The 27,532-nt window shown below is 43.9% G+C and overlaps 1 protein-coding gene across 1 annotated transcript in view; it reads left to right on the top strand.

Moving 5' to 3' along the window:
* LOC145413410 (uncharacterized) overlaps positions 1-19,416 on the top strand; it is a 42,929-nt gene extending 23,513 nt beyond the window's left edge. The window contains 2 exon segments of the mRNA XM_080283096.1: positions 17,254-17,521; positions 17,523-19,416. Coding sequence (XP_080139222.1) covers positions 17,254-17,521; positions 17,523-19,416 — 2,162 coding nt within the window.
* The last annotated feature ends 8,116 nt before the right edge of the window (positions 19,417-27,532 follow it).

Genomic DNA, 27,532 nt, shown 5'->3' with positions numbered 1-27,532 from the left:
GAATTTTCAAATTTCGTTGCCAGGCCATCTGACCTGCGTGAGCTTGAGTTTTTCCGCATGTTGATATGACCTGTCGCATTATGTTGAGCTCATTAGAACAAAAACTTGTTAATCAAGTGTATGTTACTGAAGGATTGTGTGTGTGTGGTGATATATACCGGTGTGTATATATATATATATATATATATATATATATATATATATATATATATACACTCAATCCTTGAGTAACACTTTTTTGTTCTAACACAGTCAGCATAATGAGACAAGTCATGGGAACACGCGGAAAAACTCGAGCTCATGCGGGAAGTCAGCTGGCCTGGGGACGAAATTTTAAAGTCGCACGCTATGACGTCACCCTCTAAACTCTGGGTACATTTCCTGGGCACATATTTCCATTCTGTATGGGTATTTATCTCAGTACCACAGCCAGCCACCTCAGCCAAACAGCCCTAGTGAGATGGGATAGGTTAGGGTAGGTTAGGTTGCTGAAATTTTGCCTGGGAAGCACAGTGAGCATATTTTCGTGAAAAACCTGTGGTTAGTTTTGAAACGACTGGGCAAGCGTTGTTCCTGGCTGAGGGTTCCTGGTGGTTTTTATGAATACACATACAGATTGGAAATATGCTTCCTGGGCACACTCAAGGCCGAACGGTTTGACGAAATTTATGGGTTTCGGCAATTTCAGGGGACAAAATGGAACGACAATGCATGCTAATCAGACACACACACACACACACACACACAAAAAGCGTTCTCATAAGGTAGAATTCAGTTCCACATTCTTCGTTTGATTTCATGCTTCCCAACACATTTTGGACCAACTGGGCATATGGTTATCAGTCCTTTCTCATGCCTCACCTAGTTCTTACCCACACTTATCATGGATTTTGCAGTTTTAAGGGATAAAATGGAACGAAAATGTTTGCTAATTAGAGGAAAAGTTACTCTTTCATCCATGTGTTCTTGTAAGTTAGCGTTCAGTTCCACATTCTTTGTTCGATTTTGTGCTTCCCAACACATTTCCAACTAACTGAGCATACGGTTATCAATCCTTTCTCGTGCCTCACCTAGTTCTACCCCACACTCATAATGGGTTTTGCAGTTTTAGGAGATGAAATGGAACGAAAATGTTTGCTAATTAGAAAGAAATACTTTCGTCTATGTGTTCTTGTTAGTGTTCAGTTCCACATTTGTCGTTCGGTTTCGTGCTTCCCAACACATTTAGGACCGACTGAGCATACTGCTCTCAAGTCCTTTCTCGTGTCTCACAGACTCTACCTCACAGTCATATGGGTTTCGAGTTTTAGGGGACGAAACTGAACGAAAATGTTTGCTAATCATTAAAAAAAAATATATATACTTCCATCAGTGTGCTCCTGTAAGTGAGCATTCAGTTCCACATTCTTCATTCTTCTTCCTGATAGCCTTATGTTTGTCGGATTAATTCTGGGTGGTAAATAAACGTTTCATGCTAAATCTGTTTCCTCCATTGTTTTAAGCTGTGTTCCGCTGTCAACTTGTTTGACACGTCAGGGTTACAGCGAAATTAGGGCCTGTCCTAACCTAAATGTTTAAACTTGACTTAACCTAGCTTAACTATACCTTATAATTTAACTTAACCTAACCCAGCATCCAGTTGGGAAGTTGGGAGACAAAAACCACCTTTGAGTACGTATGGAACAGTGGGTGCAAGGATTGTATGGGTGAGTATGAAAGTAGGTATACAAGCATGGACGATTGTATGTGTGTATGCCCCGACAGAGGATCGAGTGGCAAGAGTGAAAGATGAGTTTTGGGCGGGAGTAGAAGTGTGTATGGACAAGTTTGAGAGGAGCGAGAGAGTGCTGTTGATTGGAGACATGAATGGCAAAGTTGGGAATGTACGAGTGGATGGAGTGGTTGGTCAGTGAGGTGTGCCAGCTGACGTAGATGGGAATGGAAGTGCTTTGGTGGACATCTGTGCTTGTAAGGGGTTGGCAATAGCCAACACCTACTTTCGACATAAGATGATCCACCGGTATACATGGAGAGTAATGAGGAGGATGGATGGTGAACTTGTTGAATGAAAGGCAATGATAGACTACGTGTGTGTGGATGAGCGAATGAGAAGACAAGTGTTGGATGCAAGAGTGTGGAGAGGGTGGGGGAATGGAGTCTCGGACCATCACTTAGTGATGGCCAAGGTAGAGCTGCAAAGAAAGTGGTTGAGGAGACGAAAGGGAAGACAGGAGGAAGCAGCTCCTGTGAGAAGAGTGGAGAAATTGCAAGATAGTGAGAAAATGATAGAGTATAAGAGCATAGTGGAAGAAAGATTGGGAAGGTATGAGCTAGAGCAGATGGAAGGGGTGGAAGACGTATGTAAGATATTCACGGAAGAGATAGGCTTAGCGTGTGAGGCGGTTTGTGGAGTGAGGAGGAGATGCAAGGGTGTGCAAGGGACAGCATGGTGGAATGATGAGGTGAAATGTGCTGTGGAACAAAAGAAGAAGGCATATAGTGTATGGTTAGCGAGTAGAGGTAGGGGAGAAGATGAGAGAGAGAAGGGAGAGGTATATGTGAGCAGGAGAAGGGAGGTTAAGAGACTGGTGAAGGAGAGTAAGAAGAAAGTGGATGAAGAGTTTGGGAGGAATCTGAGTGTGAAATGGAGGGAGAGTAACAAATTGTTTTGGAAGGAGGTAAAGAAAGTAAGGCAGTGTGAAAGGAGAAATAGTAGTGGAGTGAAAGATAGGAATAATAGATTGTTGGTGGAGAAGAGAGAGAAATTGAGGAGATGGAAGGAGCACTTTGAGGATTTGTTGAATGTAGAGAGTGAGAGCAGTGTGAGTATAAGTGGTTGGGGAATGGCTGGGAGAAGAAGAGATGAGAGGAGGGAGGAAGAGATCAGTAGGGCGGAAGTAGTGAAAGCGATGAAGAAGATTAAGCTGGGAAAGGCCCCAGGAATTGATGGAGTGTGTGGTGAAATGCTTAGGTATGGGGGTGAGATTGTTGTGGAGTGGATATGGAAGTTGTGTAGATTGGCTTGGGAAGAGGGAAGGGTTCCAGAGGACTGGAAATCAGGTATAATTGTTCCTTTATACAAAGGAAAAGGGGAGAGAGAAGTATGTGGTAACCATAAGGGTATTTGCCTACTTAGTGTGACTGGTAAAATATATGGTAGAATACTCATTGATAGGGTTAGACGTATGACAGAGGAGCTAGTTGGAGAAGAACAAGGGGGATTTAGGAAGGGAAAAGGGTGTGTAGATCGGATATTTGTTCTAAGATGTTTAGTGGAGAAGTATCTAGAGAAGGGAAGGAAAGTGTATGCTGCCTTCATGGACTTGGAGAAAGCTTATGACAGAATAGATAGGCAAGGTATGTGGAAGGTATTAAGAATATATGGAGTGGAGGGGAAACTGTTGAGTGCTGTGAAGAGTATGTATGAGGGAGCTAGGGCTACAGTGCGAGTGGATGGTGAGCTGAGTAAGTTTTTTTATCTCAATGTGGGACTGAAACAGGGTTGTGTGATGTCTCCATGGCTGTTTAATATATACATGGATGGGGTTGTAAAGGAGGTGCAAGGTAGGGCAGTGGATGTGGGGGTGACTCTGATAAATGAGGGTGAGATTTGGAAGCTTCTGGTGTTGCTGTTTGCTGATGATACAGTACTGTTGAGTGAAGATGAATGGGAGTTGCAAGGTTTGGTGAATGAATTTGGGACAGTGTGTAGGAGGAGGAAGTTGAAAGTTAATGAAAACAAAAGTAAAGTTATGGTGTTTGAGAGGAATGAAGTCACAGAGTGTGCAGTGAGGTTGGATGGTGAGGATATGGAGAATGTGAGTGCATTCAAGTATTTGGGTAGTGTGATGAGTAAGGATGGAACTTTGGGGGATGAAGTGCATGAAAGGGTACAGCAAGGAAGGAAGGTTGTTGGTACACTGGCAGTGATGGGAAATAGGGAGGTGAGTATGGAAGTTAAGAAGTCACTGCATGATAGTACAGTATTGTGATCCCTACCCTGACGTATGGAAGCGAGGCATGGACCTTGCAAGAGGGGAACAAGTCAAGAGTGAGAGCAGTGGAAATGAGTTACTTGAGAGGAGCATGTGGAGTGACATGGAGGGACAGGTTGACAAATGAAGAAGTGAAGGAATGCTGTGGGGTGGATGTGGATGTGGTTGAGAAGATTAGGAGAAATACACTGAGGTGGTTTGGACATGTGAAGAGAATGGAGAATGAAAGACTGACTAAGAGGATGTATGTAGGTGAGGTGGAGGGAGGGAGAGGGAGAGGTAGACCGAGGATGAGGTGGAGGGATGGAGTTGAGAGGTATATGAGGGAGGGGGGGGTGAGTTGGGGGGAGGGGAGTCAAATGGTGGGTGTCAGAGCGACTTGGAGGCGTTTTGTCTGCGGCCACCCTTTTGCGGGATTAGGGCGTCGGGCTATAGATAGATAGATATTACGTCAAGACAATCATATTATGGGTTAAGGAACGTGATGATAAAAAGTGGGAATATTTTCAGCAGGAAAAGGTAATTTACCACCCTGAAAATAGTCAGAAGAATACAGAAAACAAACTGGAGGAATATGAACTGAATTGGTAAGGTCCCTCCACTGCTTTAAGTAAAGCGTACATTTACCGAAATGGCAAAAAGAAAAAGCATAGCATAAAGAAAGCACCATCATAAAGATTTGGAAGGACCGGGAGAAGATAAATATCGTGCGTAGGAAGTGATGCAAATCTGGCAGCTGTGAAAATTTATATGTTATCCTGAAACTGACTGAGAAGCTTTTAGGGCGTTATGTGGAGCGTCAGAGAAAGCAAACTCTCACTTTTACCCCTTCTAACCACCTTACCCCACGTACTTTACCTCCACCATGTACAACTATACGCACCATCAGGTAAAACACTGAAAGAGATATAACTGTTGTAATTAAAAACATCAGTGGTATTAAAGGTAGCATGAACAAAAAGAGAAGTTGGACTGGGTCAGTGCCACCTCCGCTGGGTGGCTCCCCGGTATTTTCCTCCCGCCCCCAACCCCAATGTTGTCAAAGTTTCGCCTTTTCGAATCATGTGGCCTTTGGGAGAGACATTAGGCTGTATAGTTAGACTAAAATTTACGGGTCTGGCTGTTTTAGGGAACGAAATGGAGCGAAAATGTTTGCAAACCAGAAAAAAGGTACTTTTTCATCCATGTGTTCTCCTGAGTTAACGTTGCGTTTCACATTCATCGTTCGGTATCGCTCTTCCCAACACATTTCGGACTGATTGAGCAGTTTAGTCATATGCTTAGTCTGTCAGAAATGTGTTGGGAAATGCTATATCAAACGAAAAATGTGAAACTGAAAGCTAACTCACGAGAACACACGGATGAAAGTAATTTTTTCTGGTTAGCACAAATTTTTGTTCTATTTCGTCCCCTATAACTGCCAGACCCATAAATTTTCATCTAACCATATGGCCTAAGGTCTCTCCTGAAAGCCACATGATATGAGAGAAGGCAAAACTTTGACAAAACATTGGGGTTGGGGGGTGGGAGGAAAATACCAGGGAGCTACGTATCAACAAAAGGGTACCCAGCCCAACTTTCGTTTTTGTTAATGCTATTTTTAATACCATTGATGTTTTTAATTACAACAGTTATATCTTTTCAATGTTTTACCTGATGGTGGATGCAAGTGGGGGTAATTTACATGGGGTTAGGTGGTAAGTAGGGGTAAAAGTGAGAGTTTTGGAAAGTTGCCAGAACACATTGTACCATTATACATGTAAACATATTGTCTGAGTGATGCGGATTTGAGTATCACAGTCCTTGTCCAGTCCCTATTGCCCGCGGTACTCAAGGTTTGAGTGTGTGTATATATATATATATATATGCAGTAATCCCTCCAATATCCGATGTAATAGAGCCATAGGCAGGTCTGGATAGTTGTCCTGTCCGGATATTGGGCCCCAGCTTATGGACTTGTACTTATGGACCCTAACTCAGAGAAACACCTATACAACTCCCTCTGGACATGCATTGCACCTATTTAAGACCCAAATCACACCAATAAGGGACATAAAAGACTGAAATAAATGCAAAAGAAACATAAAATGAGGTTTTAGAGGTGAGTTTATACAATATTAAACATTCTGGGTACTTACAAGTCCCTTGCTCCTGGACTGGTTTGAACCGCCAGTTTGCAGTCCACAGTTAATCCTCTGCACTCTAAATTCTAATTTCTTAACACTGCACAACACTGTAAATTCCCGTGTGTTCTAGTGGTGAGGTATTGCAGTTTATTCACTGTTTATTCACAAAAAACAAGCACCTGTGGCTTGCACTGGTATCAGCATCTGCTCTCGATCAGAGTTAGGCTGTGACTGTTGATGATGGCAGGGTAACAGAATTGCCAGATCGCAACAGCCACATTACCAATCTCCTCAACTTTCATTACCAAATTTAACTTTTCATTACCAAATTCGTAAAGCTAGCATTTATTCTTCACTAATTATATATACAAGTGGAAATACATGTAATCACTCTCCTTATAATTAACACCATGTTGATTATTTTCACACTATGTAGGGTAGCAGATTAATCAGAGAGAGCAAACAATCCACCATCTCCATCATGTGTATCCTCATACATATGAAAAATCCATTTGATAATGCATTATTCTGATACATTACCAAACGAATTTTTCATTACCAAATTGGCCCACACTTGGTAATGAAAAATACCAAATGGCATCCCTGACAGGGGAGGGGGGAGGAAGGAAGGGGTGAAGGGACCATGGTGTAACAGCTGTTTGGCGCCAGGCGGGAATTTCAAATTACGGGTGGGAAAAAAGTCAGATTTTTTTTTATTTTTTGCGTTTTTTGGCCCATTTTGGGAATATTGGATCCCAGGACGATTATGTCCGCTTAGTGGGGATGTTCGGATATTGGGCGTTCAGATATTAGAGGGATTACTTTTATATATATATACATTATTTATATTTATATATATACACTCGATTCTCGTAAATCGCGGCAATTTGGGTCTGGACCACTGCTGCGATTTACAAATTCCGTGGTTTATAAATAGTAACTCTTATGTGAAAAATTAATTTGAGTCTGGACTTTGGCCAACCACCCCCCACAGCACCCTACCTACATCTGTCTAGGCACCATCAAACACAAACATACAAATTTAGGAATATTCAGTGCATGTATTTAATAGAAATAAGCAATGTTAACGGATCTCACCTTAATCCTATGACGATATTGCTTAAGTGAATGGAGTGGGGTGGTGCTGGGAAGAGCTTAGAACCTCTCAGCACTTGTTCTTCCCAAACTCTTCCGCCAGCTTTGAAAACTTCTCTCCCTTCTCAATACGACAAATGAGCTCCAAACGTTGACTGTACGACAACGACGGCTGCTTCTTGATGCCATACTGCTTAGAGCGCTTCATTGGGGGTTCGGGAGGGGCCATGGAAGGTAGGAGGCAGGGGGGAAGGTGCACAAAAAATGGCAGGTAGCTCCCGTACTCCACAGCGATGGTCTGTAGTGTGCGGACTGGCGGGAAGAACAACAACAACAACGTGGCAGCATTAGTATGCACACTTGCCACCAGGAATGGGTGGTGATTGGTTGTTGGGTCGTGATTTTCAAATTGAATGCCGCGGTTTACAATTCTCCTTGGAAAAGGCCCGCTTCGGTGCCTAGGTCCGTGATTTTCGTGGCTTAACAGCGATTTAAGGGTGCCAGCAGTCTGACAGCCACTTAGCTGTGATTTACGAATCCGTGGTTTATAAACGCGCGATTTACGAGGATTGAGTGTATATGTATATTATCATCATCAGCCATTTGAGTGTTCACTGCAGGACTGGCCTATCCCAGCCGAAGTGGGGATGATACAGCCTATGTATCTCTACCAAGTGGCTTAGGCTGTCTGGTAGAGATTGTATGTTGGGTGAGAAGTGCTTGTAAGTGTGTTTGTAGTGTTGAAGTGGCTTTGGATGTGTGTGTAGTCTGTGAACCAAGTGTAATCTGCCCGTGCAAGCTGACATATATACAAATATATATATATATATATATATATTTATAGAGATAGATATATACAGTAACCCCTCCAATATCCGGATCAATAGAGCCATCGGTAGGTTCGGATATTGGTTTCGTCTGGATATTGGGCCCCAGCTTATGGACTTGTACTTATGGACCCTAACTCAGAGAAACACCTATACAACTCCCTCTGGACATGCATAGCACCTATTTAACACCCAAATCACACCAATAAGGCACATAAATGACTGAAATAAATGCAAAAGAAACATAAAATGTGGGTTTAGAAGTATGTTCATACATTAATAAACATTCTGGTACTTATGGACTCTAACCGAACCTAACTCTGAAAAACACATTCCTACTGCACATGCATGAGGTAAGTATAGTATGGAAAAAAGTACAATATGAAACATTCTGGTAAGTATAGTATGGAAAATAGTACAATATGAAACATTCTGGCTACTTACAGCAAGTCCCTGGCCACCTCGATGAATAACCGCCTCCTCTCGGACTCTGACAGTAAGAACGATTTCCTGAAGCACTTGCACTACACTCTTCCTGAAGTCTTGCACTGAACTTAGTCAATAACACACAGAAGTCCGTTCTCCTCACAGTGTTCACTTTAGTCCAAATAATGTTCCATTAAATTTAAGTGTTGCACATTAACTTTTCCCAAGTTTTTTAAATTTTCCAAAGCCAAAACAAAGAAGGTTAGTTATGTTAAATTTCTTTTCTACTGAGTCTTTTCTCTCATTTCGAAAACCTTAACACAACACACCGTTTTTTTCACTGCACAACACTCAAAATTCCCGTGTGGTCTAGTGGAGAAGTTCTTGCTGTTTATTCGCTGTCAGAGTCCGAGAGTATCACTGGCAGGCGACCAAGGGGTGCATCGGTGGGTCGTGGTGATGGCGTACCGACTACAGAAGACTCTGAAGATAGCCGCAAACTCACATCGAGCGGTGACTCCACTGTAGCTGATGTGCTGGGCTGTGGCTCGGAGCATGAGGGCCTGTCTTGGGGAGGCAACGGAGTGGAACCAGGGCTGGGCACAGCGGGGGTCACGGGCCTGAAAAAACTGTCAATCGTTGACTGACGCAAGGACCGACGATTCTGGCGATTGATGATGCGCTGCCGGAAAGCACGCACTTCCTCCACGAGTCCCAAGGGCCCCATCTCCCTGTCGCAGTCCGGGTGTTCCAGGTAGTCTAGGACGAACTCTAGATGTTCCCGGAGTGCGCTCAGCTTGGGGATGGCTGGAGTAGTGTCATGCTGAGAGGAGTCCGCATCATCATCGCCTTTGTCGTCGGAATCTTCAAGTTCGGGATTGACACCAGCAACCGAAGACGCGATCTCGATATCAGACAACGTCTGATACCCAGGATCGCCCTCGTCGTCGTCCAACCACTCACGAACATCGTCCACATCAACATCGTCGCCGTGCGTACGTAGCCGTGCATGGAAGTCATCCACGTCAAACCCTAGGAAATCGTACTCCACATCTGTTCCGAGAAGCAGACGAGACCAACCATTTTCAAGAGTTTTCACAGGGACTTCCTTCCATGCACTAGCCCAGTTGTACAGCGCAGACTTGATGTTGTAGCGGCGAAGGTTTTCCAAAGTCCGCTTGCCTCGAGTGTCACGTCCTTCCCTGCGCTCGTCCTCGTCCTCGAGAACAACCATCACCTCGTCCAGGAACTTCCGACGGTACAGGCGCTTTGTTGCCACGATCACTCCTTGGTCCATGGGTTGAATGAGAGCAGTCGTATTAGGTGGCAGAAACATGCACCTAATACAGCCATTCTCAGCAACCAAGTCCTTGTCGCACAGGTGGGCAGGTGCATTGTCGAGGAGAAGGAGAGCCTTTACCTGGTTGCGAGGGATTCCCAGTGTCTTCGTCTGGTACTGGATGACCTCCTTGACGAAGTGACGGTGAAACCAGTCTTTGAAAATCACAGCTGTGAACCATGCTTTCAAAGAATGGTACCAGACGACAGGAAGGACATCCATCAGCCCACGAAGGCACCGAGGCTGCTTTGCATGGCCAACAACAACGGGCTTAAGCCGGTGCATGCCGTTAGCATTGGCACAACACAAAGCAGGTATCTGTTGCTTAGAAAGCTTGCGGCCAGGTACACGCTTCTCCGTCTCATCGGCTAGAGTGTTCGTTGGCACCGAGCGATAGAATAGGCCAGTTTCGTCAACGTTATAGACTTGACCGAGAGTGAGGCCCTCCCTGTCGATCAAGCCTTTCACCTTGTGCCGAAACTCGTCCACTCCATCCTCGTTAGCGTCCAATGCTTCGCCATGTGCTTTACGGTTAGTAAGGCTATGTCGCAACTTGAACGCGAAGAGCCAACCCTCGGATGCCTTGAAGTCTAGGGTGTCGTGAAGCCTTGCAAACTTCTCAGCAGCAGCCTTCAGCTCCGTTCCTCGTACCATCACACCAGCTGCACGTTGCTGTCGATACCAAATCAACGTGGAGCGGTCGATTTCTGCATACTTGGGGGTAAACATAACCTTCCTCTCCACGTTGCGTTTGCTTCTCGACGAGAAGTCAGCCGTGTACTGCATGAGCTTGTCTCGGGAACGCTTGATATCGAACAAAGTCGACCGGGCCAGGTTGAACTCGCGGAGAATGTGTGAAGAAGACCAACCCGCATCAACTTTCTCCAATATCTCCCGTTTCTTCTCCAGAGTCAACACCACTCTCTTCCTTTTCTCAGGTGGCGGGGCCATCATCACACACACTAAGAGTAGGGCAGAGAGCAGCAGGAGGCCTTGCAGCAAGTACGGCACCACCACAAAAGCGAGCACGTGGGCAGCCATGGCGAACAGCGTAGGTCCAGTCGCGGTGAGAGACAGGCGGGAAGTGGGGAGGATGCAGCAGCGCTCTATCGGACGTCGGAGGAATGACGAACCAAAACAATGCTCTCATGCGGCGTGCGCGGCAAGTTCAAATTACGGACGGCAAAAAATCGATTTTATTTTTTTTATTTTTTTGGATTTTCGGACCATTTTGGGAATGTTTGATCCCAGGACGATAAGGTTTGATTAGTGGGGATGTTTGGTTATTGGGCGTCCGGATATTAGAGTGATTACTGTATATATATTTATAGAGATAGACAGATAGGTAGATCGACACACACACATATATATATATATATATATATATATATATATATATACATGCAGAAACTTCACTTCATCATGAAGATATGTATGCAATATAACCACAGAAGAAATGAACGGAGCGACAGTGAATACTTTCGTATATTACATCTTCAGACAGAATGAGACTGAAAAATAAAGGATAGAGGTCTTTTATGCACACCTGCTGCAGGGAGTGGCACACAGAACAAAGGACGACCTGAATTCAAACTGGTCGATACACAGAACAACAGGTACCTGACTTTTCACCTGTGGCTTAACTTATGCAAACCTGCAGCAGGGAGTGCCATACAACAAAGGATGACCTGAATTTAAAAATGAGCAATGCATAGAACAGTAGATACCTGATTTATTTCCCTAGGAATGTACCTGACAAAAGGGGGTAAATACTGTGGCTTAACTTACGACCTTGTGGCTAAATGTTAGGTGTGTCCCACACAGGTGTGACTGCACTACCAGGAGACAAGGAACAATAAGTTGTTAGTGTGGGGGATACTGCTGTAAAATTAATTCACATAACAATTTATCACACTTAAAATGACCATAGCTCATGTTTACACTCATTTCATATGTGCCAGAAAATAGGCAAGATTCTATTACATTTCATTCATTAAAGCTTTTTGATCATGCTAGAATCTTAGAACCTGCCCAGTCAAGATGGTGATCACTGGATGCTTGGTGCTGAAATAAACCACTACTAGTAGTTGGGCTGTCCTTACACTGTATTTATGTTGTGAAATTCTAGTTTCCAAATCTTTTCTAGATTGTCCTGTGTAAAAGTTGTTACAGCTTTTCCACGGGATTTTGTAAACAGTGCTTGAATTACTGAGTGGACTGTTCTTGATGAGGGTTTTTTTTTTATGGTGTTCTCATACAGTATTTGAATACTACTCGTACATTGTTTCATCAGTATGTGAACATCAAGAAAATTTTCATGGAAGGGGAGGACAAGAGTTCTTTGACTGTTCTGGCTATAACGGACTGACTGGGGTCCTAGCCATTCCGAAAGAAGCAAAAGTCCGATAAAAGTGACATCTGGACATCCCCCTGCTAACCCGGACTTTTTCCGATTTACATGTCGAAGCAGTTTTCTCCATAAGATACAGAAGAAAAGCCAGAGATGTGTTCCAGGCCCAAACCCAAACTCCTATATACCTTACTTAGTCAACAGATACTGACACAGAAACATCATAGGTAATGTCATTATCCTCACAAGCAATACTATTCCTAAAAAATTAGACAGCAAACATCACATGCAGGTAGGTAAGGCGGTGGGAGGACAACTGACAGGCTACAGCCAGGCAGGCGGCAGTGAGCTATGTGGGTGCGGGGGAGGGCGGAGGGACGGGAGGGAGACAAGCAGGGGAGGGGGGGAGGGAACGGGAACGGGGAGGGTTACAAGCAGGGGTGGGGGAGGACAGGGGGATGGGAGGGAGACAAGCAGGGATCGGGGAGGTTGAGGAGATGGGGAGGGTTATATAAGGGTGGGGGAGGATGAGGTGGGAGATAAGTGAGGGTGAGGGAGGGTGGGGGGAAGGGAAGGGCAGGGGGATGGGGAGAGAGATGAGCAGGAGTAGGAGAGGGTGGGGGGACAGAGAGGGAGACAAGATAGCCAAGCTGCCTGTCTACCCCCCCCACTTCACCCCATCTTACTCACTTGCTCACTTACTCATTCTCTCTCTCTCTCTCTCTCTCTCTCTCTCTCTCTCTCTCTCTCTCTCTCTCTCTCTCTCTCACACACACACACACACACACACACACACACACACACACACACACACACACACACATCCCTCTTCTCCCTTTGTCCCCAACCCCCCATGCTTCCTCCATCCCCATCCTCTGCCATGCTCGGTGATTTTTTTTTAGTCTGGCGAATTACTCGAAAACAATTGGTCGTATCAAAATGCCAAAAAAAACACAAGAAAGCTCCTGAAATTCTGCCTCTAGACATATGCTTTGCTGTTACATGGTGTGGGCAGAATTTTGAACTTGAATGTTCGGAAGTTATTTGAAGCAATTTTTACTCTTGAATAAGTTTTATTGTCACTGCATTTCTGTACTTTTATTCATCAGTTTTTTGTGTTTTTATTAGAGTATCTTACAGCATAAACACCACCGAAGATTTTGGTATACAATTTATACCAATATAACCATCTTCCAGGGGCAAATTTGGCTGTGGAATTTTTTTCTTTGTGCCTGGGCAGAAGCCCCATAACTGGCATGAAGGAGGGATGGGGGGAGTATAGAGGAAATGGAGGGAGAATCGAGAGAGCTGTGTACACCACCACATCTGCATTCAGACACACTCGTTTCTAACCTTGGGAGAGGGAAAGCAGTTAGAAAATACTTAGTTACAACTTAATTTTAAACACTTTTCTAATACTGTAGTGCACATTTTATACACCTTATTACAGTATTTATAATCTTACAAACTACCGATGTTCACTTTCTCTGTATATTTCACTTATCACTCGTCACCCTTGGTCTTTTCCAGATATATAAGAATTTAGTCTGGTCAGCTCCTTGACTCTGGTAAAAGCAAATTCTGGTACTGTACATTGCAGTTTCTGTTATATTAAGGGTTTACTGTATATGTATATGAAATGCTTCCCAAAAGTTGCCAAAACTTTGACTAAAGAAGGAAAAAAGTCAAGACCATAATAACCACCGTCCCATTCTGAAACTAAACGGAGAGGTGTTACTGTGAGAGAATGGGAGTATGGATAGGGTATATGCACGGGAGTGGGTGAGAATAAGAGGACAGAAGAAAGAGTGTGTATTGTTATGAAAAGAATATAAGAGAGTAGACCAGGCTTGAGTCTCTAAATGTTTAATACTGTATTAAGATTTGGATGGTTAGGAGGAAACTTAAGCTGAATGATGGTAAAACTGACATCATCATCATCAGACGAAACAGAAGGAGTGATGACACTGATAATTTTTTTTATGCAAAGAAGAAGGAATGAAGGGCCAGGAGCCTGCAAGCCATTCCTTCCAAGAAAAAAAACAAAACCAGTATGAAAGAGAGCCAAATTCAAGATCCGTTCATTTCGAGATGCCTGGACACACTGAGTTTGAAAGACTGGAGATCATAGGAAGTAGGAAATACAGACAAAGGGAGACAGTTCCAGAGTTGACCTGTTGCATAAATGAAGGACTAGGAGTAATGGTTAACCCTTGCATTAGAGAGTTGGGCAGAAAAGGGATGAGAGTTTGTTGCTAGACAGGTGCTATGCACTCATCGTAGGGGTGGAGGGATGCTAGCAGACAGTTCACAGGAGCAATGACCATTGAAGTGGCGATAGCAAAGAGATAAAGAGGCAACAGTGCGGCAAAGAGACAGAGGTTGAAGGGAGCCAGTAAGAGGAGGAGAGTTGTTTTTGTTTTTGTTTTCATTTTTGAAGGCTCCCACATGCTTGCATGCATCGGCCTTGGTCACCTAATGGCGGCTCTTCATGCTCCACGATCTATTGCAGCCTTCCTGTTCAGTTCCTTAACCCTGAGGTCACACTTAATGACCTTGTCCCACGTCTTTCTTGGTCTACCCCTCATAACCCCACCCCCAACATTAACACTTCTCGCCTTCTGCACCCAATTATCATCCCCCATCCTCTGCACATGCCCAAACCACCTCAATCTACCACTCCTCATCACAACACCAATACACTCCAGTCCCATCCTACCTCTCAACTCTTCCATCATAAACCCAGCCCCCCCAGGCCTTGCACGCAGGGATGCACTGCACATCCACCTAATCATTGTCATTTCTGTACGTCTGAGCCTACAAATATCCTCCTCCTTTACTGCCCAGGTCTCACCACCGTACTGCATTACACTCCTAACTCATGCTGCATACAAAGACCCCTTAGCATGTAGGGAGAGTCCTCTCAATGTCAGGAGAGGCAACAGCTCCCTGAACTTCTTCCAACCACTTCTCACCCTAGCCACAGAGCTAGCTCCAGCCCCACCTCCAGCACACAACATGTCTCCCAAATAACAAATCTCTTCCACACACTCAAGAAACTCACCAGCAAGTTCAATCCTTTCACACCTGACAATCTCCACCTGCTCTCCCCGACACGCCGCACACATAAAATCAGCATTATCTCACAATCTACCTTTGATACCACTACATCTCTTGTGCACCCATTTATCACAAACACTGCACAAGATGGAATTACTTCCCACGCCCTTGTCACTCAGTGTAGATTCACCCACAGGCAGAAGTAAGAGGAAGGAATGAAGGAAAGAAAGACAGAAGAGGGAGTGTAAAGTCACCTGTAGATAGAAGGACGAGGAAAGAATGAAGGAAGGAAAGACAGAAGAGGATGGAAGGAAAGAAGGATGGAGGAGAGGAAAGGGCAGACACCTGAGAGCAGCACTACATCGAGTGACCAGATGGCGACCGTCCCCACCTACGTTAACTAATAAAGTTAGAGAAAAAATAAAGATACTACTGGAAAGCCCATAAAATTTTCTATAAATTCTGTCATTGGAATGTTTGTATAATGATACGTTTGGTGTACAGAGCTTGCCAAACATCAGGAAATTGGTAAGTTAGGAAACTTAGATTTTCATTGAAAAAAAAAAAAAAAAAAAAAAAAAAAAAAAAAAAGTCACTGATATTCTTCTAATGCAAATATCATAAAACATATCAGAGAATCTGTAAAACAACTCTTTTATGATTAGTTTGCCACATAGCAAGCCAAATTTATTGCATTATAGTTACCTCTCAAATAATGCGAGGGTTAGGTTCCTGGAGAGGTCGCGTTAGTTAAAAACGCGTTTTTAAAAACAATTTTCCCATAAGAAACAATGCTAATATTGGGGGTTACGTTCCTGGACTCAGGGAAAGTCTACCCATTTGGGGAGTTATGCTGCTCTAAACTTAAAAGCAACAATATTAATTTCAAGGAAAATCCACATAAAAACAAAAATAGTATATTTGGGGAGAAATAAACAACATTTGAGCCCTAGTTGGGCCGAAGCATTGTTTACTTCTCCCCAAATACATACCGTTTTCGTTTTTTACGTGGATTTTCTTTCAATTCTGCTTCATTCACGGCATTGTGAAAGTTCCTCAACATTATTAATGCATTAGTAGGTCATAAAAACAATACAGTAAAAGCAACATTTTCATTACAGTAAGTAGGTCACAACCAATAACACCACACAGCCTCACTTCATCTGTGCATCATTTGTCGTCTGCTGCTGTCCCTCCTGACCCCACTCCCCCACCTCCCACCTCTCCACACCCTGAATTTGTTGTCCTTCTCGCTTTGCTGTCCCTCCTCACTCTGCTGTCTTTCCTCTTCCTCTTCCTCTGACTCCCGTGCTACTGGAGATGAAGATAACTCCCTTAAGTTTTCTGTCTTCTTCACAAAGAACTGCTTTATCTTGGTCTGAGTGGTTTTCTTCTATCTGTTCTGCAGCATCAAGTTGTAACAGTTTAGATCTGCCATCACATTCCGGGCCAAATTTTGTCCGAAAATGAGCCAAATTGCTCAGAATGGGGCCAAACTTCATTTTCGATTATCATAGTTCGAATAAAACCTGTTTAAGCAACAGCCAAATAAAAAATTTTATTTATGCATAAACTGCCACACATGGTCTATCAGCTCGGGATTGTCCAAGGCGCATGTGGCTAATTTGAAACCATCACGTACGTGTAAAGTCGCGTTAAATCGAGAAACCCTTGTTAGTTAAACATATCTACTTAAATATTTGCTCGTGTTAAAACGAAAATGCGTTTTTTAAACTTGCGTTAGTTGAGAGGTTACTGTACTTTAGGAGCCTGTTAATTTTTTATAGAGAATGTAGAGTTTTTTTTTTTACAAAAAATCTCTAAATAAGAATCTAATGAACTGAATTTGATGAAACTTATGCACAATCATTCATATAGGTCAATAATTTGTGTAAATTGCATCCTCCTAGCAGTAATAGTTTAGGAGCAACATGTTGAAAAACACTATGTCCTTAATTACTGTGTTGTGCTTCATTACATCAGTAGGATGGAAGAGATTATAGAATTGAACTCTTAATAGTCATTCAATTCACAGGTGGGAATGTGATGTGCTTGGATCTTTGGGGACGTCAGGGAGGAGCATCCTTGCAGGCACTGCATTTCAGCTTTGCAGTGGGTGCTTTCATTGTACCTCTTGTCATCCAGCCATTTTTTGTGGGACTGCATCCAGCAGAACTCCACAACAGCAGTACATCAAGATTCTCTCCCCCTTTCACCACACAGCTGAGTAGGTTGGTGCGGGATTTAGGGTCTCAGATCTCCACTTCTGAGGCCCCACCCAATATGAGCACTTTTTCTGTAGACGCAGTCTGATGAAGCCCTCCAGCATCTCACATTACCAAATAGTAATGTATCCAAAGAGAAGAGTGCACAGTCTAAAAACAAGCTTACTTTAACATTGCCAGATGTTGACCTGACATATATAACACATTATCCAGAAACAACAGTCCTTGTGACAACTGCAGTTTCATCAACTACAAGACCAGCAAAGAAAAAGCCGGAGTATACTAATGGTAATAAACTAGATTCTGATGTACCCCAGAAATGGAAGAAAACTTCAAATACCAAAGCTAAATATCCACCCGAATCTGAAAATGAAACTGAACATTCACAGGATGTTCCCACAACTTCTTCCCAACCTCCAAACACTCAGCCCCCTTCTACAACAACAGAATCTGAGGTGACTGAGACAGAGCCCATTATCCTTCAGGCTACTACTCAGCAGACTATGAATTATAACTCAGGGAGTTCTATAAGTGAAGGAGCAGTCATAACAGAAATAGAAAATTATTCCACTCAGAGGTTGCCAATATTAGTACATAGTACTTCTGCTACCAAAACTACTTCAACCACACCCAGATTTCCCACAACGATAGCTTCATCATCTGTTGTAACTAGCAGCACTGTTTCTACACATACCATTTCATCCAGTACTCTCCCAACAACAGCAACCACATCCACAACAACAGTAAGATCCCCTTTCACTACTTTTACTATAGCTCCCAAGAAACCCATCACCCCAATACCTGAACTGGTAAAAGAACAAACAGATGATGTAGTTTACTTAGGTAATGGGGACAGAGCACAAACTCTGCTGGACCCCAACATAATGAATGATAGTGAAAGGCAGGTGCATGAGGGAGATTTTATTCCAGAACCTGAAGTGCAACATGTGAAAGAAGCTTTTGATGTAACCCATGAAGAAGCAGATGTGGTCAGTACTGCTTCATCTGTCCACCATTCATCAAAGCCAGGCACCTACAGCAACAGGAGTGATGAAAGCAGTAATTACTTGGACGATATGGCCCAGCGGTTCAAAGATTATGGTCTGACCAAAGTCCACTTGGCTTACATATGCATTGGTATATTTATCATTCTCAATGCTTTAATATCTGTTGTAATTCTTTGTCATAATCCTAGAGAAACCAGGTCTAAGCAAGATGATGGAAGTATGAGTAAGATACGAAGGAACAGAATAATTGTGTTTACTGTCATATTTTCAGTGTTTATGTTTATGGCAGAAGCATTACAAGGCTCTGTCCATCACCTCCTGGCTTCTTCTGCAACTGACTATGGACTAGATATAATTCAGGAAAGAAAAATTGATGGTCAGGCACTATTCTGGGGACTTGTGTGTCTTGTGAGATTCTTGTGTACTGTTGTTTCTGGCTGCCTGAGAGTTAAACCAGGCAAGTTGCTTATTGCAGCTGTCTTATTTTCTTTTATTGGATCTGTATTTTTAGCCATAGGGTCTTTTGGGAAGGAAGACTTCATTTGGGGTGGAGTAGTGTTTCTAGCCTTGGGGCTAGCTCCAATCCTGCCCACTAGTTTGCTGTGGATGGCTCAGTACATGCGTGTCACTCACTGTATGTGTGCTCTCATGATAGTCCTGGCATCATTCGGCAACTCCTTGGCGCACTCTTTATTGACTCAAGTAGCAAGCAGTTCACATATGTATGCTTACATCCTGGTGACTGTGAGCTTTGTTTCACTTTTCTTCTTATTGATGTCAATATGTGTGATATATTCTTCCCAACGCAGTAAGAGCCTAGGTGTCCCTGTGGGCTACCACCTAGCCCGGCAGCATGAGGAGGAGGACAGTATTGAACTAACACCCTCAGGCAGTGCAGTTTTTACTCCACATGACACTAGGCTCAGTGAAAATGGTGAAGCTGGACAGTCCTTACTAATAGATTAGTTGTGTAGTTTATAAAGTTCTGTATTAACCTTTGCACATATAACTTAAGCTTTTGCTACAGAGTCAGTGTTAGAGAAAGAGTAGAGCATAATGAATCTAGTCATTATTTTCATAAGTTTTTTGCAATAGGATGTTATTGTGGTAGTAGGTGGATAGGACTGGGTAGCCAGACACTGACAACACCAGCATCAACCAAACATGACTAATACTAGTAAAGAGCCAAAGTGACATAACATAAGCATCACAATCATGTACTGGTTCTAAACAAACATAACAGATTATGCCACTTGACCCATTACAGTGAATCGAAAGGGGTTAATCAGTTTAAAATTGGTTCATGGATTTGTTACAGGATGTAATAAAAAATCAGAAGATTTAAAATTAGTTTCTTTTGGTTCCAAGCGGATGAAAAGGAAACAAAATGTGGGAAAAACTAATAAGCAGTATCCACAAATCTCCTGCCTCACCATCACCAGTATGTAGCTTTTCGTTTGTTTGTTTGTTCGTTCATTCATTTTTGAAGGCTGCAACATGCTTGCATGTGTTGGCTGTGGTCACCTAATGGCAGCTTTCCGTGCTGCTCAGTCTGTGTCAGCTTCCCCGTTCAGTCCCTTATCCCTGAGGTCACACTCAATGATCTCATCCCAGGTCTCTTTCGGTTTGCACCTCACAACCCTGCCCCTAGCATTAACACTTCTCACTTTCTGCACCCAATTATCATCCTCTATCCTCTCCACATGCCCAAACCATCTCAATCTACCACTCCTCATCACAACACAGATACAGTCCAGTCCCATCCTACCCCTCAACTCATCCATCATAAACCTACCTCCTCCAGGCCTCACACTTAGGGATGCACTGCACATCCACCTAATCATTGTCATTTCTGTATGTTTGAGCCTCTGAATATCCTCTTTCTTTACCTCCCAAGTCTCACTGCCATACAGCATTACACTCCTAGCACATGTTGTATACAAAGATCCCTTAGCACGGAAGGAGATCCCTCTCAGCGTCAAGAGATGCAACAGCTCCCTGAACTTCTTCCAACCACTCCTCACTCTAGCCACAGAGCTAGCTCCAGCCCTGCCTCCAGCACATAACATGCCTTGCAAATAACAAAACTCTTCCACACCCTGAAGAGACTCACCAGCAAGTTCAATCCTTTCACACCTGACAATCTCTGCCTGCTGTCCTCGACACACCCCACACATGAAATCAGCATCATCTCGTAGTCTGCCTCTAATACCGCTACATCTATTATGCACCCACTTATCACAGACACTGCACAAGATGGAATTCCCACGCCCTTGTGGCAAATCGTACATGGCCACTCCCCCTCATCTTTGACTGTACTGCCACTAGCCCTAGATACCACCGTTTTTATCTGCATTTACTCTTAAGCCCTTGCACCCCATACCATCTCTCCACTTCCTAAATCTTTCCTCTGCCTCCCTTTCATTGTCCGCAGTCAGTACCAAATCGTCATCATACAGCATCTCCCATGGAAGTTCATTTCCGAAGTCACGTGAGAGGGCTTCAAGTACCTTGATAAACAACAAGGGGCTCAAAACTGATCCCTGTTGCACACCAACATTCACTTAAAACTCATCACTCAAATCTTCTTTCACTCTTACGTGGGTGCGAGCACCCACATACATGGCCATAACCATCCTAACCCGCCACTCCTCGATAACAAGCTTTCTCCTTATCCACTTCACCACCTCTCTAGGGACTATGTCAAAGGCCTTCTCCAAATCAACAAAAACAAAGTACAGTTCCCTTTTCTCTCCTATATATATATTTCCTGAAGCTATAAAACAGTGAATATGGCATCGGTCCCTTTGCCTGGCATAAACCCAAACTGTACCTCAGCATTACAGTATTCACTCTTTCTCTAATCATACCTTCTAGAACTCTCTTCATTACCTTCATTATCTGGTCTAAAAGCTTTATCTATCTATCTATTGCCAGACGCCTCAATCCCGTTTGGGGTAGCCACAAACAAATCGCCTCCAAGTCGCCCTGTCCCCCTCCATTTCACTCCCCTGCTCTAACTCACACCCCCCTCTCTCATATACCTCTCCACCCCATCCCTCCATCTCATCCTCGACCTCCCCCTCCCTCTTCCCCCCTCCACCTCACTCACATACACTCTCTTCGTCAGTCTTTCACCCTCCATCCTCTCCACATGGCCAAACCACCTCAGTGTGTTCCTCATAACGCTTCCTATCACATCCACATCCACACCACAATGCTCCTTTATATCCTCATTTGTCAGCCTGTCTCTCCATGTGACTCCACAGGCTCCTCTTAAATAACTCATTTCCACTGCTCTCACTCTTGACTTGTGTCCTTCCAACAACGTCCAAGCTTCACTTCCATACGTTAGAGTTGGTATCACAATACTGTCATGTAGTAACTTTTTCACTTCCATGCTCACTTCCCTGTTTCTTATCACTGCTTTCAAAGAACCAGCAACCTTTCTTCCCTGCTGTACCCTTTCAAACAAATTAGACCAGATCTTTCATATGGATGAGACTGGTCTTTTTTTGAAGTGCCTTTCCTCTACCACCTTCCTGACGAAGAAGGAAATCTCAGCATGTGGGTACAAGGCATCCAAAGAGTGTCTTATTTTACTGTTGGCATGCAATGCCACAGGCAGCTGTAAAGTAAAGCCTTTGGTTATCCATAAGTTCGTATGACCCAGGGCATTGCAGTATGACAACATTGACAGTTTGGGCGTGCATTGGATGCACAACTCAAAGGGCTGGGCTACATCGTCCTGTTTGCAAGAGTGGTTCGACAACATTTTCATTCCAGCCACTGAAAGATATTGCAGGGAGAAGAATCTGGTATTCAGAGTGGTGCTGCTGCTGGATAATTGTTCATTGCTATCCAGCATATCTCTTTGACCATCACCCTGCAGTTCATGTTGTGTTCCTGCCACCCAACACCACCAGTCTTGTACAATCCCTTGACCAGTAGGTCACTGCCACATTTAAGGGGCACTACTACACGCAAACTTATGACACAGTGTGAGGGACTACAGATCAGGGGGCTGAGGTGACAGCACTTGCATTGCAGGGCTGGAAGGGAATGAACATTAACTCTGAAACACCCCCAACACCAAATCCACATGCCAAGACCCTGAAACAGTTTTGAAGGATATCTGTCTATTGCCAAACGCTATAATCCTGTAAGGGGTAGTCGCTTGTCTTTGAGTTGGTGGTTTTATAGGGAGGGGCACTAACGCTCCGCCAACCCGCTTGCTGACGTAGAGAACATGTTTGGGTTGGTAATATGGTTACTACCCAGTGTTATAATTGGTTTCCTGGCTTACAGGAAACATTAGACTGGTCACCATCTAAAGCCACTTGAAAAGGGGAGAAGAGGAATAACAAGTGACAGGAAAGATGAGAGAAATGGAAGAGAGGAGGACAGACACAGAAAAAGAATAATAAAAGTTGGAGGAGGAAGTAGGCGCACATCAAGTGAGTGAATGATGGTCACCACCACCTACCACAAAGTATTTATGTATTCTAATTCACATTTACAGCTTTCAGAGGTAAGTTTATAAAAATGCCCAGTAGATATGGTAATCCAGGAAAAATAACATGTAACCTGTGAAAGACTCATTTGAATAGAAAATATGGAAAGGGCACACATGTTTGATAATGAATTAATGAAAAACTACAGTAACACCAAACCTGATTCCACTATGGCATAAGTTAATGTGTATTGTATGTCCCAACTGCAAGAATGTGCGGCAATCCAGTCATGGATGGTGGCTCATTTGGTAAAGAGGTGGACACAGCCAGAGTTGAGAGTCACCAGCAGCTGCAATCCTTCACTTCTGTTGCTGCTGTTGTTGGCAGTCGACATTAAAGAAGCCATCGAAAGCATCATTGCTCTCAGGAAAGATGTCACCAAGCAGACTGTAAAGCATGGATGGAGGAAACTGCTGCCCCATTATCACTCCAGCTGTGCCATCGACACCTGTCATTAATGCACTACATCAGGCAGCAGAGGCAGCTCGGCAAGTGCCTGGTGAGGGTTTTGGTAATGCCACCAGTGAGGATATTTTGAGTCTATTTGACACTACTCCTGAGATGACGCTTTTGGCCTCATCAGACATTTGGACGGGGAGTGCCTGGTACCCCAGGACACACAGGAGGAGCCAGAAACAGCAAGGATTAAACAGATTGCCGGGCTGACATGACAATACCTGAGTCTAAGAATAGAGAATGCTGGCCAAATCAGGGACTCATTCATGTCAGTTGTGCTTGACATTGATAAGTTACATGCACTTCAAGCTGACATTGACTGCATCCTCTGGGAACAAAAGGAGCTCCTGGTGAAGATTAATGAGTCGTGCCAAACCCTCATCGCAGCCTACCTTCCTCTTGCCCCAGCCCCAGTGCCTGTCCTGCCATGTCTGTCTCCCCAGCCTTCCACCTCTGCACCATTCCACTTGCCACCACCTAGGCAACAAGTGACGATGATGGGGGGAGTTACCTTGAGGGGTTTGAGGCGCTGCTTATTCCCCTTTCTCTAGCCCTTCAGCCTCAGATACACCCCTCCCCAACACCCAAACATCCCTTCAGCCCCTTTCATGGTAAGCGATCACCATTTATTCACCACTTTGTACATTGGAATTAACCCCTTTTTATGCCCAGTAATGTTCCTAGAGATTGTATGTTTACTGCAATAAATATCAGGTATGATCTAGATGAGTCAAAATTTTTCTAGATGGCCAGATGGGGGACTTTGGGAAAATTTTTTGATTTCACCATACCAGTTAGCCTTATAATATGGGTTTCTATGGCAGTTTGATTTCTGCAGAGAAATTCAACATTACATTAGCTGCATAATTGGATGGGTCACTGTATTTAGCATATATTATGGCTGTGAATGCATTCAAAGTTCTGTTATGAGTTGCACCAAAAGCTGTGTTAAGTTATATTAGTCTTTTGCATCTTGGATCAACATCTAGTAAGGCTGTTGTGGAAGATCAGTATTGTCATGTATCTTTGTTGATGATTTAATTTTCAGTTGATTAAGGGATTTTTATTCAGTACAAAGCATGGTGAGTGATGAGAAGGGTGGGTGGTGAACTGAATGAAAGGAAGGCAATGTGTGTGTGGATGAAAGGATGTGAAGATGTGTAATGGATGCAAGAGCTTATAGAGGTTGGGGGAGTGGACTTTCTGACCACTACTTGATGGTGGCCAGAATCAAGATCCAAGTAAGATGGAGAAATACAAGGAGGGAAGGACGGGAGGATGGAGTAGTTGCAAGGAGAGTGGAAAGGTTACAAGAGGATGAGAAAAAGGCAGAGTATAAGAGAGAAGTGGAGGAACAATTGGGTAAATGTGAATTGGAGCAGATAGGGGATGTGAAAGATGTGTACAAGATATTCACAGAAGAAATATGTGCAGCATGTGATGTCGTGTGTGGGGTGAAGAGAAGACGGAGGGGGGTGCAAGGAACAGCGTGGTGGACTGAAGGGGTGAAACAGGCTGTGGCACAAAAGAAGAAAGCATACAATGAATGGATGAGAAATAGGGGCGTGGAAGAAGTTGAGAGCGGAAGAGAGAGTTATATGTAGAAAGAAAGAGAGAGGTTAAAAGATTAGTAAGAGAGAGTAAGAAGAGAGTGGATGAGGAATTTGGAAGGAATTTGAGTGTAAAGTGGAGGGACTATAAGAAAATGTTCTGGAAAGAGGTGAAGAGAGTAAGACAGGGTGGCAGTGAAGTTAGTAGGGGAGTGAAAGATAAAAATGGTAGAATACTAGTGGAGAAGGGAGAAAAAGTGAGAAGATGGAGAGAAAACTTTAAGGAATTGTCGAACATAGAGAATGGAAGTAATGCGAGTGTAAGTGGCTGGGAGAAGGAGGGAGGTGAGAAGACAGGAAGAAATCAGTAGGATAGAAGTTGTGGAAGCAGTGAAGAAAGTCAAATTGGGGAAAGCCCCAGGAATTGATGGAGTGTGTGGTGAAATGCTGAAGCATGGGGGAGAGATAGTAGTAGAATGGATGTGGAAGATGTGCAGATTGGCCTGGGAGGAAGGTAGAGTCCCAGAGGATTGGAAGTCAGGTATAATTATTCCCTTGTACAAAGGAAAAGGGGAAAAAGAAGTGTGCGGTAATCATAGGGGCATTTGTCTTCTTGGTGTAATAGGAAAAGTGTATGGTAGGATACTTATTGACAGAGTTAGAGAAAGAACAGAGAAATTAGTTAGAGAAGAACAGGGAGGCTTTAGGATGGGAAGAGGTTGTGTAGATCAGATATTCATTCTTAGATCGTTAGTGGAAAAGTTTCTAGAGAAGGCAGGATGAGGGTGGGGAAGGCAGCAGGTGTGTCTGGGTTGACTGCCGAAATGTTGAAGGCCTCAGGCGATATAGGGGTGAGTTTAGTCACTGACCTGATAAATAGGATTATTTATGAGTGTGTTGTCCCAGATGATTGGCTGAAGAGTGTAATTGTAAATGTGTATAAAGGGAAGGGTGATGCCCTGGAAAGAGGGAATTATAGAGGTATAAAGCTTTTAGATCAGATAATGAAGGTAATGGAGAGAGTTTTAGAAGGTATGATTAGAGAAAGAGTGAATATTGATGAGATGCAGTTTGGGTTTATGCCAGGTAGGGGGACCACTGATGCCATATTCATTGTTCGACAGCTTCAGGAAAAATATATTGGTAGGAGAAGGGATCTTTATTTTGTTTTTGTTGATTTGGAAAAGGCCTTTGACAGAGTCCCTAGAGAGGTGGTGAAGTGGGCAATGAGAAAGCTTGGCTTGGAGGAGTGGCTGGTTAGGGTGGTTATGGCCATGTATGTGGGTGCTCACACCCAGGTGAGAGTGAATGGAGATTTGAGTGATGAGTTTTCCGTGAATGTTGGTGTGCATCAGGGGTCAGTCTTGAGTCCCATGTTGTTTATCATGGTACTTGAAGCCCTTTCACGTGACTTTAGAAACGGACTCCCGTGGGAGTTGTTGTATGCTGATGATTTGGTGTTGATTGCAGAGAATGAAAGGGAGGCGGAGGAAGTGGAGAGATGGTATGGGGCAAAAGGGTTTAAGGGTAAATGCAGATAAAACAAAAGTGATGATATCTAGGGTTGGTGGCGGTACTGTCAAAGACGAGGGAGAGTGGCCATGTGCAGTTTGCCACAAGGGCGTGGGAAGTAATTCCATCTTGTGCGGTGTGTGTGATAAATGGGTGCATAAGAGATGTAGTGGTATCAGAGGTAGACTGCGAGATAATGCTGATTTTATGTGTACGGCGTGCCGGGGTGAGCAGGTGGAGATCGTCAGACGTGAAAGAATTGAACTTGCTGGTGAATCTCTTGAGTGTGTGGAAGAGTTTTGTTATTTAGGAGACATGTTGTGTGCTGGAGGTGGGGCTGGAGCTAGCTCTGTGGCTAGGGTGAGAAGTGGTTGGAAGAAGTTCAGGGAGCTCTTGCCTCTCCTGACATTGAGGGGGCTCTCCCTACGTGCTAAGGGGTCTTTGTATGCAGCGTGTGTTAGGAGTGTAATGCTGTATGGCAGTGAGACCTGGACAATGAAGGAGGAAGACATTCGCCGGCTCAGACGTACAGAAATGACAATGATTAGGTGGATGTGCAGTGCGTCCCTGCGTCCAAGGCCTGGAGGGGCTGGGTTTACAATGGAAGAGTTGAGAGGTAGGATGGGACTGGAGTGTATTGGTGTTGTGATGAGGATAGGTAGATTGAGGTGGTTTGGACATGTGGAGAGGATGGGGGATGATAGCTGGGTGAGGAAGGTGAGAAGTGTTAATATTGGGGGTGGGGTTATGAGGGGTAGACCGAGAAAGACATGGGACGAGGTCATTAAATGTGACCTTAGGGTTAAGGGACTGAACAGGGAGGCTGCAATGGATCGTGCAGCATGGAGAGCCGCCATTAGGTGACCAAGGCCGACACATGCAAGCATGTTGGAGCCTTTAAAAACGAAAACGATTAAAAACGAAAACGGAAAGAAGTCGTATGCGGCTTTCATGGATTTGGAGAAAGCATATGACAGGGTGGATAGACAAGGATTGTGGAAAGTATTAAGAATATATGGAGTAGATTGGAAGTTGTTGAATGCTGTGAAG

Source organism: Coenobita brevimanus, chromosome 96 (assembly GCF_032717465.1).
Source record: "Coenobita brevimanus isolate Jiangsu-jjx chromosome 96, ASM3271746v2, whole genome shotgun sequence".
In the NCBI taxonomy this organism is placed as follows: Eukaryota; Metazoa; Arthropoda; class Malacostraca; order Decapoda; family Coenobitidae; genus Coenobita; species Coenobita brevimanus.
Note: the sequence above shows the minus strand (reverse complement) of the source record. Positions and strands in the feature narration are given on the sequence as shown.